This window comes from Stegodyphus dumicola, chromosome 1, assembly GCF_044657685.1.
Source record: "Stegodyphus dumicola isolate Sdum_Otavi_A_Nest chromosome 1, ASM4465768v1".
Lineage (NCBI taxonomy): Eukaryota > Metazoa > Arthropoda > Arachnida > Araneae > Eresidae > Stegodyphus > Stegodyphus dumicola.
In genome coordinates this window covers 39577481-39594017 of record NC_140768.1, presented here as the reverse complement: position 1 = coordinate 39594017, position 16537 = coordinate 39577481, and the positions used below count along the sequence as shown (strand labels likewise).

Below are 16537 nucleotides of genomic sequence, written 5' to 3'. Positions count from 1 at the left end.
GATATAAATATTTTTTACTTCATTTTAATTAATAAAAATGGTTCATTTAAAGTATCTGGAAAATGTTTCTGAAAGCTTTCTCTACAATTAACTGAGAAAATTTTTTTCTTTATACACTTAAAGAAATAAAAATGCTAATTTTACATCAAATCTTTTAAAATAACTTTATATATTATCGAACGATTTTTCTCCAACTTAATACCAGCAAATCTTTTAACTGTCACTAGATATAACAGAATAAACTTCAAAGGGCATACACAAACAGTACTCATTGAAAATTATATCTAAATTACTTACTATTATTTATATCTAAATTACTTATTTCTTTTTCACGTACAATAGCTTGTTTTGGAAAAATAAAATTCAGAGACAAAATCATGCCTCTAACTGACAGACGAGAACAACGAATCACGAGGAACGCCTTTGCAAGTTTTGCAATTACTTAAAACGTAAAAAAATTTAATTTAGCTTCCATTTGTCATCAAACGCAGCCGATTTTCAAATCACTACCCGTCTGCAAAGCATAATTTTAATTTACCTTTTAAATTGAATCAATCCGTTATTGATTTACAAACTGGACGACTTAAGACAATAAATGCATTTTTTGTAATGATTTAAATCTTTTTAATAACTTAACTAATTCCTACAAAGTAAAGGTATTTAACTTGCAATATACCTAATAGATAATTTTTTAATATTTATAGTTTTATTACAGTTGATAAAAGAGGTATGAATTTTTTTTACGGTAAATTCCTTTAGGCATCTGAAGTTTTCAGATATTTTTCCATTATTATTATTCTTATTTACCATTATTATTATTATTATTACAATTATTTTGCTCAAATCTTTCTCTTATTAAGTGAAGGATGATACCTTAATTTCATTTAATTAAACTTCGTTAATGGAGTTAATTATTAAAATGTTTCATTAATTTTGGCCTACAGAAAGATGCAAGAGTTTGCGCGCAACTATTCTGCTTCGACACTGCTTCTGGATACTGCGTTTCTTACAGACCAGCCGCGGAAGGATCGACCTGCGGAGACGGACAGGTAATTTTTGGTTTTCTAAGCGAATTCTTAAATTTTAATACATTCTTTTTGCCTTTGTTTATTTTATGCATCTAATAGAAATTCCTTTTTTTTATGGCAACAATGAATTACAACATGGTAGCAGTTGCATTACAACTTATTCACTTTAGGTGGAAACGAGCCGTAATACAATTTTCCTACAAAGCTATACATAAAAAGCTCCCTTTCTTTCTTTGATCTTCACCAATATATAAGAACTTATGCATTTAGAATCATGTACATGGCCTTCAAAAAAAAAATCTGAAAGGCTTTCAGATTTTATATTAAGCCCAAATGGGCGCTTTTAACGTTTTGTGTGTTACCTTTATTTATTAAATATCATGTTCTTGGCACTTTAACCATAAAATTCAATTCAACAGCAATATCACAAAATAATTTTAAAAGACCGTATCTTTAGAATTTCCCCATACAAAGTCTCACGCGCTGGAGATATATATATATATATTTTTTTTAATATACTTTGCTTTGAAAGAGTTGAGTTTATTATTCAATTCGTTAAAGGTTTACAAAATATGAAATAGATAATAAAACAAATTCCAAATTTGGGCTTCCAGACGTCCATACTCGAATGGAGGACTACGCTATTCAAAATTTGATGTCTCTAGGTACCGTTGTTTTTTCACAGTGCGAGAAACATACATGCATACAGATGCTTCATTATTAATTTCTTTAAATATAATGCAGGTCTCTAACATTTGGTGGCAACAATTTGAAAAGTGAAATGCCGTAGTGAACGCAAAATGCAAAATTAATAGCCCTTCTGGGCAAAGTGCCCCTTTCGGCTAAAAAAAGGGTGTTATCGTCTGCCTGTTAAATATTTATTTAATATAGTAAGCGCGATAGCTTTACATAAATGCAAACGATATATTATTAACACAACTTGTGAACGGCAACAATATTTCATTTCAGTTTATTGTTGTTCTAAAAAGAATATTTTTTAAACTGTTATCTGCTAGAATGTACGGTTCTCCCGACTTGTTTGGTTGCTGTAAATAAAAAAAAAGTCTTTATTTTAGAATCTCTGACGTGTAATGTTTCTTTATTTAAATCTTTGTGGAGCCTGGGGTTCAAAGTTTAATAGCAAAAAATTCGGCGAATTTTCGGATTGCATCTAACAGAGGGAGGAGAAAGGTGAACCGAAAGAAATGAAGAGTTCATGCTTTTTACGCGTGGTTATGGGAAAATTCCTTTTTCCAGTATTCAAGAACATGAATAATATAGCCTTCGACTTCTTTCTATACGAGTACACTGAACTCAAAATATATGCTACCTTACATCTTTCCCCTTCCGCATTTAGAAACTTAACACATTATGTGTGACATACACTCTTCTTTAAAAAAGTATTATACAAAAATATTAAATTAACTATTATACAAAAATTACACATTATACGAAAGTTTTATGAATGACTGCATGAATTTTAATTAAAAAAAGTATTTATAAATTTTAAGAAAATCCATTTAAAATTTCCAATATCATTTTAGTGTCTCAATAAACTGAAATAAATAAATATTTTTTATACATTTCCAATAGTGTTTGTGCATATTTCTGTCCCATCACTTCATAATATTGTCATGAATACTGTTTCACCTTACAAATTTTGTGCAAAAATATTACTATTTTAAGAGCGTAAATACAGATACTATCGGAAAACTATTATTTAAATATTTTTTAATCCTTTTAATGCATAAAATGTAAAAATAATATTTGCTGGAAACTTTTTTTTACAGCAAAAACTTAAACAGTTCCTGATATTACAAAATAATGATGAGTAGAAAGAGAATTTTTATATGCATGTTCATCTGAATGCATTATTTCATTAAATTCTGCAATGAATTCCTTCCAGGTGTGCAAAAATGGGCGATGTCTGGCTGAAATAGAAAACATAATTCCAGACTACAGTCATGTGACTGAAACATATGTTGAAGCAGAAGAAAGAATGGACAGAGGCCAAGAAGGAGATCTGGCAACCCAATCTCCGACGACAATACCTCCTCCGTCCAGAAGGGCCAGAATCAGGAGACCTATCCGCCGGCCAACCAGGAGCATTTCAATGAAGGATTCATCGAATGTCTTTTCTTCAAGAATAGGTGACTAATTTTAACACAACCCTCTTTATCCTTCAAATGTATGAAAAAATATACCCTTTAAACCACATGCATTAGTTTCGACAGAACGAAATGCAAAACAAAAAGAAATTTTCATAAAGCACACTTTGATAATGCAAATTAAATATTCAGTTAGGTTTTAGATATTATTTTTAATGCTTACATTTACCTTTTAATTCCAAAGAATGGATTACTGTAATAACCAATAATAACTGTCAATAAGGAAAGCAACAGTTAAATTCTCACAAACTGTTTATTACACAGGATGACCCATAAATATTGATACAAACTTTAAAGATAGATAGAGCACGTCAAAAGCATTCGGATTTGCATAGCAACCCTGGTCTGAAAATGTCATGGGATAGCAGTATCAGAGGTACAAGTAAATGAAAGGACACAATGCAGAGATTACAAATATTTATTGCTCATAAATATTGCATAATATTGTAGTAAATGATATCATCTCAAAGATGCTCAAAGTTTCCACTGTTGCAAACGCTGCATGCCTTACACCGACGGATCATCAACTGGTGGACACGGTCAAAAACACCTGGATTTGCTTGGATATCTACAGTAGCAAGGCGATTCTTGCAACTAGATCCGTTTCAAACTCGATAGGTGTTTCATACACAAAAGCTTTAAGTGATCCCCAAAGAAAGACGGCTGCTCAAATTCGGAAAGCTTGGAGGCCAGGCACTCATACACATTCAGATAGATGCTTTTGAAGACATCATCCATAACGGAATGGCATCTCATCATGTTGAAAAGGCATGTGTGTCTCACATTTTGTGACACAGGATGAAGTAAGCCTGATAGAACCTGTTCCAAAACGATGAGGTAATTTACTCATGTCATAGGTGAGGGCAACAAGTAAGGATACACTAAGCAGTCGCTGAGCAAACCAGCCCAAAAACTGTGAACAACTCTCGTAATCTGCAGCACTTAGCGGCAATTCTTTTCATGTGACCTACCTGTCCTTAAAAATGTGTGCCAGTATTAATGAGGCACCCTATATATTACTAGCCGCTACGCTTAAATATAACGGGAAAATGCCTAAAGAAAACATCAAACAGTAAATTTAAAAACTGCACAGAATTTTACTCTGTAGAACAACTTTATCAAAAAAAAAGGGGGGGCACAAATTTCAATAAGAATGTATCGCATACAAAAAAATTAGAATGAAATGAGCAACATCCGTTCACACAAATATTAATTATCCTAATAAATAAATTAAGCAACTTCCCGTTGCCTTCTCTCGACAAACGTTCAGTATCCAAGCGAATTCAATTTAAAAGCTTCACAGAATTATCGACCTCATTTTACCAAGTGGCAGTAGTACTGATATCAACAACAGTGATATATTTCAAAGTAATTGCATGACTACATATCTCTTGAAAAACTGTTATTAGATCTATGGTTCCCATTTTAGAAATAGATTAAATAAAATACCCTTTCAGCCTCTGATAATTTTTATCATATGGCACGTTTTAGGAAAAATATCCAAAATTTAAAATTTGAACCAGTCTTTAAGAAAGCTTTAGCAGGCTGTTCTAAATTAGTACTTTTTTTTTAATTCATATTATATAATATGCAAAATTAGATCTGAAAAACTGCTTAATTTATGACTTAAAATCACTTTTATTTGCTAAGCAGAAAAGAAAAAAAACTTCATTTTTAAAAATTGCATAAAATTTCAGATGATTTTGAAATTTAGCATTTTTATCAAATCGTGATTACATCTCCGAGTTTCTTTGAGAGAAAAAAATTCTGTAAGATTTGTATCAAATTCCCCAAAATTATTCTCTATACAGAATTATTGTTTACCTGCCCTCTAAAATACTTTTTATAGTTTTATTCTTTTTTTATTCATCTGTTTAATGCTTGCGTAAAATATTTCTAAAAATTTGCTAGAGATCTTTTCAAATAACAGTTTATTACTCTCTGTTCATACCTGAGTCATATTTTAGTACTCATACGTATTACCTGCGTTAGCTGCGTGAGCTGCGTGGTTATAAAATATTCATTAATCAGTTATTTTATATATTTAAAAAAGGTATATTCGGTATTTATCGAGGCCATCCGTTTAGCCCTTCAACGGCCTTCTGTCCGTCTCTCTCCTGTAGATAAGGCTGTGATTTTATAGGACACAAGTTCTGCTCTTCAGGTCTGTCTTAGCAAATAACCTAGGAAAAAAAAGAGCTTGTTTCCAGAGCTGCAGGGCAGTTGAGCAGAATTCAGACAAAGGTTGCTTTCCAGCGGGAGCCATCCCATTGTGGCCTTTGGAGATACGAGATGGCGGACCTTTTGGCAAAAAATGGTACGGATATTCCCCAAAGGTCTTCCAAAGACCTATCTCTTCGCTCTGCTAAACTTGAAATCAAAAGAATTTAAAAAATATCCTTTAGTAATGCTGCTGTTAGTGCTACTGAAAATAAGTCATGGAGGTTTACTATTAAAAGCCCACTGTGTCTCGGACTCTTCTCGTGCTACTACTGTGGCTGAGGATAGACTACTGACTGGACATGACTGCCTTGGTGCTCATTTGTTTCGTTTTAACTACCTCACCTTTATTTGCTTTGTGTGTGGTTTTGGACAAGGTCATGGACGCTGCTCATCTGAACGTGTGCTCTGCACTTTGGACTGTATCGTAAAGAAGTATTGGAGAGCTCATTGACTAATGACCTGATTGTCAATGGCCAGGCATTTGATAAATAAAAAATATATTTAAAAAGTAAAAAACGTAAAACAAATTTTATTATAAAAAATACCGGGTTCATATAGAAAACAAAAATATTTAATAAATCTACGATAAATATACGAGTTTTACACTTTGTCTTTTTACCAATCAGTCAATAATTATCATTAGATAATATATGTTGGCATTATAAATGATATCAAATTACTTTCTAAGTCAAATTATTTTCAAAAATGTAACAAAGACTAAATTTTAAAACACAATTTTATTTTAATGATGGTCAATTAACAATTGTAACTGCATTTTTCAGTGCAAAGTACTTAAAGCAGAATACACTTATGGCATACTAAGGAACATTATTTTTATTAAAAACAGTACATTTGTTTTTGGAATTATTTTCTCATGATAGCCTATTTATAAAAAGAGCATGTTACAATTATATATTTATTTGTTGGCAGTTCTCTCATTTGCTTAATTTCAATCTTTTTTTCAGAAAAGCAAGGCCATGAAGAAAGAAGTGTATAAAAGATTTCCTTGTATATTTGATCTCAGTGAAAAGAAGCTGTCATCAAGTACCATGAACAATAGCGGTTAACTTGAAAAGCCATAAATGTGCTTACATCTTTCCTTATTCTTCTTTCAGCAATAATAGAGCTGAGAAATCGGATAAATTCATGAGGAGAAAAAATTATCATGAATGATTATGAGAATTAATGGACTTTTTGTAATCTCAGTTTCACAAAGAGAAACAATAACTGAATGATATAAATTAAGAGTACAAAGTAAAACAAAGGCAAAAGCACTTCATATCTTGATGGAAGAACAACAATGGCAAACCAAAATGAGAGAAGAAATAGTTTTGCCATTTGCATTCAGTATTGATTTCTTCTTTACATAAGATTTCACGTGAAGCTCTTTGGAAATTTTCAGCTCTATTTGTTTGCTCGGCTGGGAAGATTGCATTTCCAATCACTAGAACTGTGGTTTTAGCATCATACTTCAAAGCTACATATAGTCGCTAGCTCTCAGAAGAGACAAGAAGATTGTGCTGTGATAAAAGCAATGACATGACAATTAGTGCCTAAAAGAACTATAATCTCTTTAATACATTTCCCAACAGTAATGGAAAAGGGCACATGAACTTTCATATTGTATTTGTTTTTGCTTCAAAAATATATTTCATGTTTATGAAAATTGAGACAAACCAGCCAAACAAATTCACTGGCAGCTGGTTTTGGCTTGGATACATCATTCACAAATTAATATGAATCTTTATATAAAAGAATCATTTAAATTTTCCCATACTTCATTCCCTGTAGAAATAAAATATCTTATTACGTGTACCAAAGTACAAGCTCTAAATTGAAGGATATTCCTGTTAAACATAATACATAACATCACTGGAAACTGGTTTGTCTTAATTTTAGATGTTTCACTTCATTTCAAAAAAAAGCATTTTTGAAGTGGATGCTGAAATGCACTTGTGGTATTAGGCTACAAATTTTATGGGGGCATGTCCTGTAGCACATTAAAATCAGTTTATAGAAAATGCATTGAGAAAACTGAAAAGAAAGCATTAAGTGCCTAACACTCCTTGTTCCTGTTAAATATAGGAGTTCATGTATAAATTTTATTTCATATATTTATATGAAATAAATATGCAGATTTTTTTTATTTGTCAGTCTGTTAAATAATTTTTAAAATAAAAAAAAACTTATACTGTTTCATTATTATTTTACATCAATAAATTCAAACTGATTCAATAAAGAATTGATTTCTAGATGCATAGACATATACATATGATGCTGTAAATATTGCATATATGCTTTAGATAAATATACGAGTTTTACACTTTGTACCTATTTCAAAAAGTGTTTTTAACTTTGACATTTCTGATTTTATATTCTACAATAAAATGAATCATTACCCACTTTTTAAATTGTAATAAGTAATATTTTCTAGTTATGAGAAAGTAAAATAAATTCTAGAAGAGTTACATAATCTTTGTAAAGAAATATCAGTGTTACAAAAATACATCCTACTATAAAATGAATCATAACACTTTTTCAATAATAATATGTAATAATTTTAAGTTAATAAGAAGTAAAATTAATTCCAGAATAATTACATAATCACTGTAAAGAGATGGCAGTGTTGCAAAAATATATCACTCAAAAAATTAAACATACTGAAATGATACACATGTTAAAATGTTGAAATATGTTTGATGTTTTCACCTCCTCTAAACAGATTTCAATGTATGCTTAATAAACCACAAGACAAATCTCAAATCTACATTCTATTGTAAATCACACCTGTTGAATAACACAGATATGAAGGGATCCTCCTTTGCTTACGACGTTTGCCAACGCCTAGAAATAATTATTTTTGCAGCTCCCTTTGTTATGGTTTTGTTATGGTAAAAAAGGGCTAGAAGATGTGTTTCACAGACTTCAAACTGGTCACTATACATCAAGAGTGTATTTATTTATATTTTTTTCCATTTTGAAAAGCTACATTATTCCGAAACAGTTACAGAACTAAAAATTCACATTACTAAGCAAATACAAACATGGATGATTCATAAACTGTATTACTACTGAATATTACAGAAATATAATAAAGTTTTATAGGGATAAAACACTAAAAGACCCAAATCAAACGCTTTGGAAAAGATTAAAAATTGCTTGATCAAAATTAAATAATAACAACAAAAATAAAACGCAACTCATACTTAATCAGAAATTATTAATAGAAGTTTGCACAAAAGCATTTAAAACATTTTTGTACAAAAGCATTAGTTAACATAAACTACAATATCTGGCAGTGATTATTCTCAAAATACTGTAATTAGAACCAAATTTATGAAAATTTGAAAATGATGGAAAAATTGAGTCATCACTTGTGGAAAAATGTTTTCTTTAATATGCTATATGTTCACCTCGGACAGATATGCATACATCTTGATTTCATAGACATTAAAAATGTTGATCGTCTTGTGAAATTGCATACCACTCTTTCAAGAGGGAATGGTGCCAGCACCAGGGTACCTACCCCTAATCGAATAATTGTGCTTTGACTAATATTGTTACATTAATCAAATGACAAGAGAACAATGAAAAGCATTCAATGAAACAATGAGCAGCCAAAATTTAGAATACGTGATTAATTTTGAAGGTTTCAAGATAATTAATAAATATGCAATTTGTTTAAGGAATTTAGAATAAATTAATGTGAAACTGATCGGCAGAAGATTTGAAAAGAACCTTATAAGCATCTGGTGTGTGTGTGGGGGGGGAGGGCGTTCGAACTGATGGCATTTAGTACAGAAAAAGAATTGCGTAAGCTATACAGTTAATAGAAAGCGCAAATCCTTTGGTGATAGGAACTAGGTGAGGAGAGTACATAAACATGAAAGATAAACTTAGTCAAAATAATGAGTAAGTAAAGGACTAATGGTATAACTGAAGTTATTATCGAGCCAGACATAGCGATAATGTATGCTGTATTTGTATGCTGAAATTGGATATGGAGTTACAAAAGAGTAGCAGTTAGAAGAGAAATATCATAATAGTGAGGATTATGGGTAAAAGTATACTTACGGGTATCCCTTGGCGAAACTTGGCGATTTTGGGCGGTACATGGATACCGAGTTTGTGCAATTCTTTGACTTATTATTTTGATTTGCGTAGCCGCTACACAAAGCCAAAATAACAAGAGAAAGAATTGCACAAACTCGTTATCCATGTACACATCGACCTATTTTCAGTTAAAAAAAAAAACCCAGAATTGCACAAAAACGGCATTGCGCACTCCCTTACTTTATCCGTGTACACATCGACCAATTTTCACTTAAAAAAACATCAGAGAATTCTACAAACTAGGCTTTGCCCACTCCCTTGACTTTCGAATTTGCCCATCGAACTATATTCACTTAAGTCAAAGGAGCAGCCAACAAAAAAATATATAATCTCAATAAACTACATTTTAAATCAAACAATGAAATAACATAAAAATGGAAATTCATCTTTGCACAACACAAAGGAAATATCCACTTACCTTATTTAAGAATTAACAAGTCTTCAGTCAAACAAATTCCTTAATAGTATCCAAAAACTTCATAAAGTTATCTGAACTAGAATCTGTATACTGGCGTCGCCACATAAATTCACAAAATTAAGAGTCAAAAATATCCTCCGTAGTGACGTTCGCATTTCCTTCCTACAAACAAGACACCTAATAATGACTACTAAGTAAACCTTCATTTACACACCAGGTCAAGTATTGCTCTTTTCCCCTTTCTTTCCAAATCGTACAGAAACTTCAAATTAATTTTACTTCCTAACCAACACACACACACACACCAAGCCCTTACAAATTTACCGCAATCATACAACATGGACCTTATAAGAAATAGACTAACCCAGTGGGCGGGGCGCGCGTCACCGACATGTCGGCAAGAAAGAGTAGGGACGATCTGGTTTACTTTAACACTGAAACCTATGGCGTTTGTGTCACAGAACTCTTTTTCATTATTAAATGTGATACGTTGTATAGTGATAAGATTATGAAAGCCACAGTTTTTTCCAAATAGGATTTAATATATCTCATTAAAGCCCTTTTTACTGCATTTCGCGCATTATTTTCACGCGTAATTCTTGTACAAACATCTTTCTTTACTTTGGTAAAACGGTAAAAACTCTAAGGACAAAATTTATGAAGTTAATTTTGCATAAAGTAAAATTAAATAAGATTGATAGTACGCGATGCTTTGAAAAAAATAAGGTAAAATTAAACAAGATCTGATAATTTTTTAATGAACATTTTCAGGCAGTGATTTTCCAAACTATAATAACATTATAAAATGATCATATTTATTTCATTATATGATCATTAAATTATTTACATTAAAATGGATTTGTTATTTTAATAATTCATAAAATTCGGAGCATAAAATTTTATTTAATTTTAAAAAAACGTAATGAAGGAAAAAAAAAGATAAAATAAAATCTAGAAGCACTCTTTTTTTAAAGTTTTGTGTGTTACCTATATTTATTGAATATCATGTTCTTCGCCCGTAAACCACATACATTTGAAAACAGCATATCTTTAGAATTTCCGCACTGGATATAAAACTGTTATTTTCTGTACAGTGCTCGCTCTGAGCTCTTTGAGTTTGTTAATCAAAAATTCGTTAAAGTTTTACAAAATATGAAATAGATTAAAACAAATTTGAAATTCTGCCGTCCAGATGCCTATGTTCGGATGGATGATTACATTATTCAAAATTTGATGGCTCTAGATACTGTCGTTTTTGTCACAGTGCGAGAAACATACATGCATTCATGCAGATTCTTCATTATTTAATTTCTTTACACATAATACAGGGCGATAATATTTGGTAACAACAATTTTCAAGGAGACACGGACATTTATAGTAAAACAGCGCAAAATGCCGCTTCGAAACTAACAGCCTTTCTAGGTTTCTAGGTTCTCTTCCTAACTAGCCCTTTGGGCTAATAAATTAAATTAACAGTAAATAAAAAAAAAATCTGATGCAGAACTAAAATAAATAAAAAAAATAATCACTATAAAATACAAGCAAAATTAATTATTACGGTTAAATACAATTTTAATATTAGAATTAAATGTATAAAAATTTTTAAAGAGTCAAAAGTGTTTATCACTATGTTGTATTATGAAATATAATTGAAATAAAATTCCTTTATAGAAATTGTGCTATAATACTCATCTATAATTTTAAAAAAGCAGCACAATTTAGAATTTTAAACAAAACTTTCAAAAATTCGTTTTTAAATATTTTAGTATTTTTTACTTATTTACACCAATAAAAAGCATAAAAATTGCAAGAGAAAATTGCTTGTTTAAAATTTTCTATTAGTTCAGATTTAAAATATTATTTTCTAAAAGAAGTAGTTACAAATTTCCTGACAGCATAGGAAAAACTAAAAAAATATCCAGTCCTGATAGCAGGCAATAGCTTTATAATTATTTGGAATGTTAATTATGCTTGATAAATATGCTAAATTTTTAAAAATCAATCTCAATTTCAAGAATGAGGCGTTACAACCAGGTTTTTCTTGACAACTATACACGCTGCAATAGGCAACCACTGTTAAATTTCTGCAAGTCGTCCCTACTCCTCCGGATGTGATCAAGGTGACAGCCGGCAACGCCTCATACGAGGGAGAAAACCCGTTTCGGTTAGTCTATTTCTTATAAGGTCCATGTCATACAACCGATTACGTCATAATAGGGTTTCCATAACAATCAACTACTCAGTCTACCATAAATGAAACAACTTCGCGATAATACAAGGGGTACTATTTTCTCTACTCTAACCAGATTATGATAGAAGTACGCTTACATAAAGTTGTAATAAATAGGTAATATACACACATTTAAGTATTAGGCAATTTGAGACATTAATAATTCTTCAAAGATATTAAATACTATAAACAACTTGTTGATTGAGTTTTCAGTTGCTTGAATTTCAGGCACTTTGTGAATTATTTGTGATAGAGACCTCTGAATATGTTCCCTAGTTCTTTAAATAATTTAAAGATTTTTATAAATGCATTGACACCTGTAACTGTGATTGAGATTACCATGTGTGGCACTTTGTTTACTTCCTGCATAATTTTTGTTTAGTTTACTTTTAGAAGTTTTGCCACGATTTTGAATGACACTGGCGTAGGATGTACTAAGAGTTGCTTGTGGATTTTCCGAAGCACTTTTTGCGTCATTTTTATAAGTAGTAGTTTTATCATTTTCTTTCTGTTGTTTGACTAATTTAGGAAATTTCGAGCACTCCCTTTAAATGGCGGTGTGCCAGATTTCAAGCCAGTTGCAACACCCTACTTCATTAACTATTTTAGAAACAAAATCAGAAGTTTTGTGGGGTCCCGCAAATTTAACGCAGCGAGGTTTGAGTCTGCATTGATCAGAATTGTGGTGTAAGTGTTGGCAGTTGAAACACTGCACAACACTTCTACTCACTTTGTATTCAACAATTTCTACACAAAATAGCACGAAATACTTTAATTCATAAATTTTGCCTACTTCAGGAGTTTTTTCTAATTGAACCTGAAATAGGAACATTGGGGCTTTTGTTTTTAGCCTGTGCATTTGTGCTACCGTACGAACACGAAATCCTAGATTTAATTCTTCCTTGATTTCCTCTACAGGCCAGTCCCCTTATCACTACTTTTACGGGTTTATCATACTGTTTTAAAACCAGGTAATAGTCATCCTTTTTAGCTTCTAGGTACTTATTAAACTCTTAATGGTCATCTTCTGTTGAGGGGAAGATTTTAAAAAATTCCTCTGGCACTTTGACTGCGAAATTTAGTTTTGTTTTCGATCTAATTTTTTTCAGGAATTCAGAATATCGGTTTTGCCATAATTGGATTAATTTTACGCTGTAATACCCGTGTTTCTTCTGATTACATTTCCGTTAGAAACATTTAGATAATTTTGCAATTTTTCAAATTTGTTGCTTATGGGAATTTCCGCATTACTTTAGCTGGGCGCGCCGCTTTTTCCGGCGAAGTAAACCCATCAGCATCTTGAGCTTGCTGAAGCGAGCGCTTACCAGCTTTCTTTGAAGGCCGTTTGGGCTTAACAAAATTATCAGATATCTTATTAGAAGAAACTTCATTCTCGTTATTAACCATATCAGAATTACATACATCATTAATTATCATAACATCATTATCACTAGAGTTAGCAATATTAGGTTTGCCAAATTTCATTTTAAGATCCCAATAATCAAGTTTAACAAATTCAGGATTTAAATCACCAAAGTGATTTGCACTTACCTTCAAATAACTGCAGCAATCCCTCGGCAATGGTTCTTTTCCTTGTGAACATGAAGTAACTGGTTGACTCTGCATTATCCGGAATAGCTTCTAAAACTATGCTGATCGAGTTAATCATATTTTTGATTTTTTCGACGTATCCTAAAACAGTGATATATTCCATCACATTGAATCTAAAGATTCATCCGCTAATTTTACGATTTCATCCGGTAAGCCCGCCACGAGGTGACGGGCAATCGCCTTTGGATCCTTAGGTTAAGTGGACGAAAATCTTTTTTCGCCATTGAGGTAAGTCAAAATAATCCTTCAGAGATAGTTAATTACACATCACAATATCACTGAACACCATCACTAGTCGATTAGTATCCCAAATTAACGTCGACATATAAAGATATCCGCATAAGCACAAGGCTGCGACCATGTTGCACCACAAAGAACCGGAGCAAGAGATAAACGCGTCACACCAGCTCAGTAGCTCAGCATCGGATGCGCATGCCCCTCTACTAAAGACACACCTTTCAGCGCTTGGAGGGTCCGGAGAGAAATTTTACGCATTGAAATTCGGCACCCTAAGGCATACCACACATATTCAGTGAAGTTCAAGTCGGATAAGATGGCCAATCCATTCGAGAGATATCATCTGTCTGCAAGTATTTTGACAACACATATGCTCGATGATGCCGAGCATTGTCATCCATTAGCAAAAATTCTGAGCTAACAGCACCCCTAAACAGTCTAACTTGGAGTTCCAAACATATATTCGATGATGCCGAGCATTGTCATCCATTAACAAACATTCTGAGCTAACAGCACCCCTCAACAGTTTAACTTGGAGTTCCAGTATCTCGTTCACATATCTCCGAGCTGATACAAAACCTCCTTGAAAGATATGCAGCTCGGTGCGGCTATTTGTCATGATTCCTCCCCAAACTGTTAAATCGCGGTAGCGGTAACAAGATCCATGGGATGGCAAGTTGCATATTTCTTACTTTCTAAAGATTAAAGCACATCTAAAATCACTGTTTAGACTATATCTGGACTCGTCAGTAAACAATGCTCGGGCCCCGTCATCTCGGCTCCGTTGAACATGACGATGGATCAGTTTAAAACGGGCCTTTCTGGAAGCTGGAGCGAGTGGGACACAAACCATTAGTTTTCTTTCATACAATTCAGCCTCATTAAACCTTCGTGCAGCAGTAAAACGGCTAATTCGAATTCTTGTGGTAGCCTGAAAGTCCACTTTTCAGTCGATTTGCAGTTTCTTCGAGTCAATAATGACATAAAACGGTCTTCAGATGCATTTGTTGTTCTTGATCACCCTTGACTACGCTGTCTATCAACTGATCCAGTGCTTGAAAAGGCGGCTCCAAGCTCTTAATATAACAATTTGAAGGATATTCAAATCTTGGGTAATCTTCATTCGTGTTAGACCTCATTACCAATAATTCACCACTTCTGACCTCCACTTAAAGTGATGCCTTTGAGCCACAACTATTGAATTTTGGTCACACTCAGAAACCACATTTACTTTAAACAACACTACAGACCAGAATTCCAACATGCGTGCCTTACGCACCACATTGTCAGTCACCGAATTTATTTTCGGAGCAAATGTATGAGCGGAAGTGCAGTTATGTGTTGAACTGTATTCAATTAACATAAGTAATTACAGCATTCGGGAACGTTAACTAAGGGAGGATATTCTTTCTCATTATACCTTAATTTTGAAAGCCAGTGTATTATAGTATCTGATAAAATTGGATTTAATTTAAATTAAAATACATTCAGTATGAAAGAAATATGGATACAGAGCATGTTTCCTTGAATGACAGTAGAACTATTTGGCTTACTGAGTGGTAACAAGTGCAAAGTAAAAATTCAAGATGCTAGTCTGATTCCCCTCCTCCCCTTTTATATTTTTCTTACTTTTTTACTTTAAGTGCGTAAAAGTAATATAATTACATGCTATAATGGACCACTTTTTTTTTACTGTGCTGCATATTTCACTCCTATTCTGCATGTTTCATTAGCAAGTATGGGGTAAACCAAAAAAATCCACTGAAATACAAATGTTTCTAAAATCTTGAAATCTCTTCTGAACAAAACAGTAATAAATACAGAAACATGCAGAATGCTTTTTATATACATTTTTTTTTCTATTTACATGACTTAGTCTAGACAGACTTCCAAAGTGCATTAAATTGTTGGTCTTATTTTTGAGATTAATGCAATTTTAATATAATTCTGAATTCTATTACTTTTCTAAACATCCTTCAGGTTATACGAAAAACTTACATCTGCTACACATCATTTAATCAAAATTTCATTTTTCAGTTCTGCATTACATGTACTCTCTTTAAAATATACAATAAAGGAAATTCTTTTTTTTAAATAATCAACAAAAAATACTATCTAATTAATACTCACAAGCACAGACTACGTTTTAAATGCAATTAATAAAAAAATTATCATATGTTTAATTTCCTTTTCTTTCTTTCCTTCTATTTGTTTTTAAACCTTTTATAGGAAAATAATAGTTTAATCCATTTTGATATAATTGTTAACAGCAGATTTTGATTTCTTTAAGAAAGAAGCATTATAATTTTGCCGAGAGCCATTGCCACGTATGCTCAGTTTTGCTAATAAACAATTTTCAGTATATCATCATTTACATTGGTGCTAAATTTAGTTTGTGTTTTAATAACAATACTAAAAGTCCTCTCACACTCTGCCTTGGTATAGAGAATTGTCAAGACTATCAATGTTACTTTAGAGAGTTTAAAATTCCATCAGCATGTTTTAGTA

The 16537-nt window shown here is 32.0% G+C and overlaps 1 protein-coding gene across 3 annotated transcripts in view; it reads left to right on the top strand.

The window, feature by feature from the left end:
- The window catches only part of LOC118183418 (A disintegrin and metalloproteinase with thrombospondin motifs like), a 348669-nt gene extending 341051 nt beyond the window's left edge, over nt 1–7618 (top strand). For all 3 annotated transcript variants that reach the window (XM_085814080.1, XM_085814076.1, XM_085814075.1), the window contains exons 13-15: nt 945–1049; nt 2935–3178; nt 6385–7618. In XM_085814080.1, the coding sequence (XP_085670206.1) occupies nt 945–1049; nt 2935–3178; nt 6385–6416 (381 nt within the window). In that variant the 3' untranslated portion in view covers nt 6417–7618. The remainder of the gene's footprint in view (nt 1–944; nt 1050–2934; nt 3179–6384) is intronic.
- The last annotated feature ends 8919 nt before the right edge of the window (nt 7619–16537 follow it).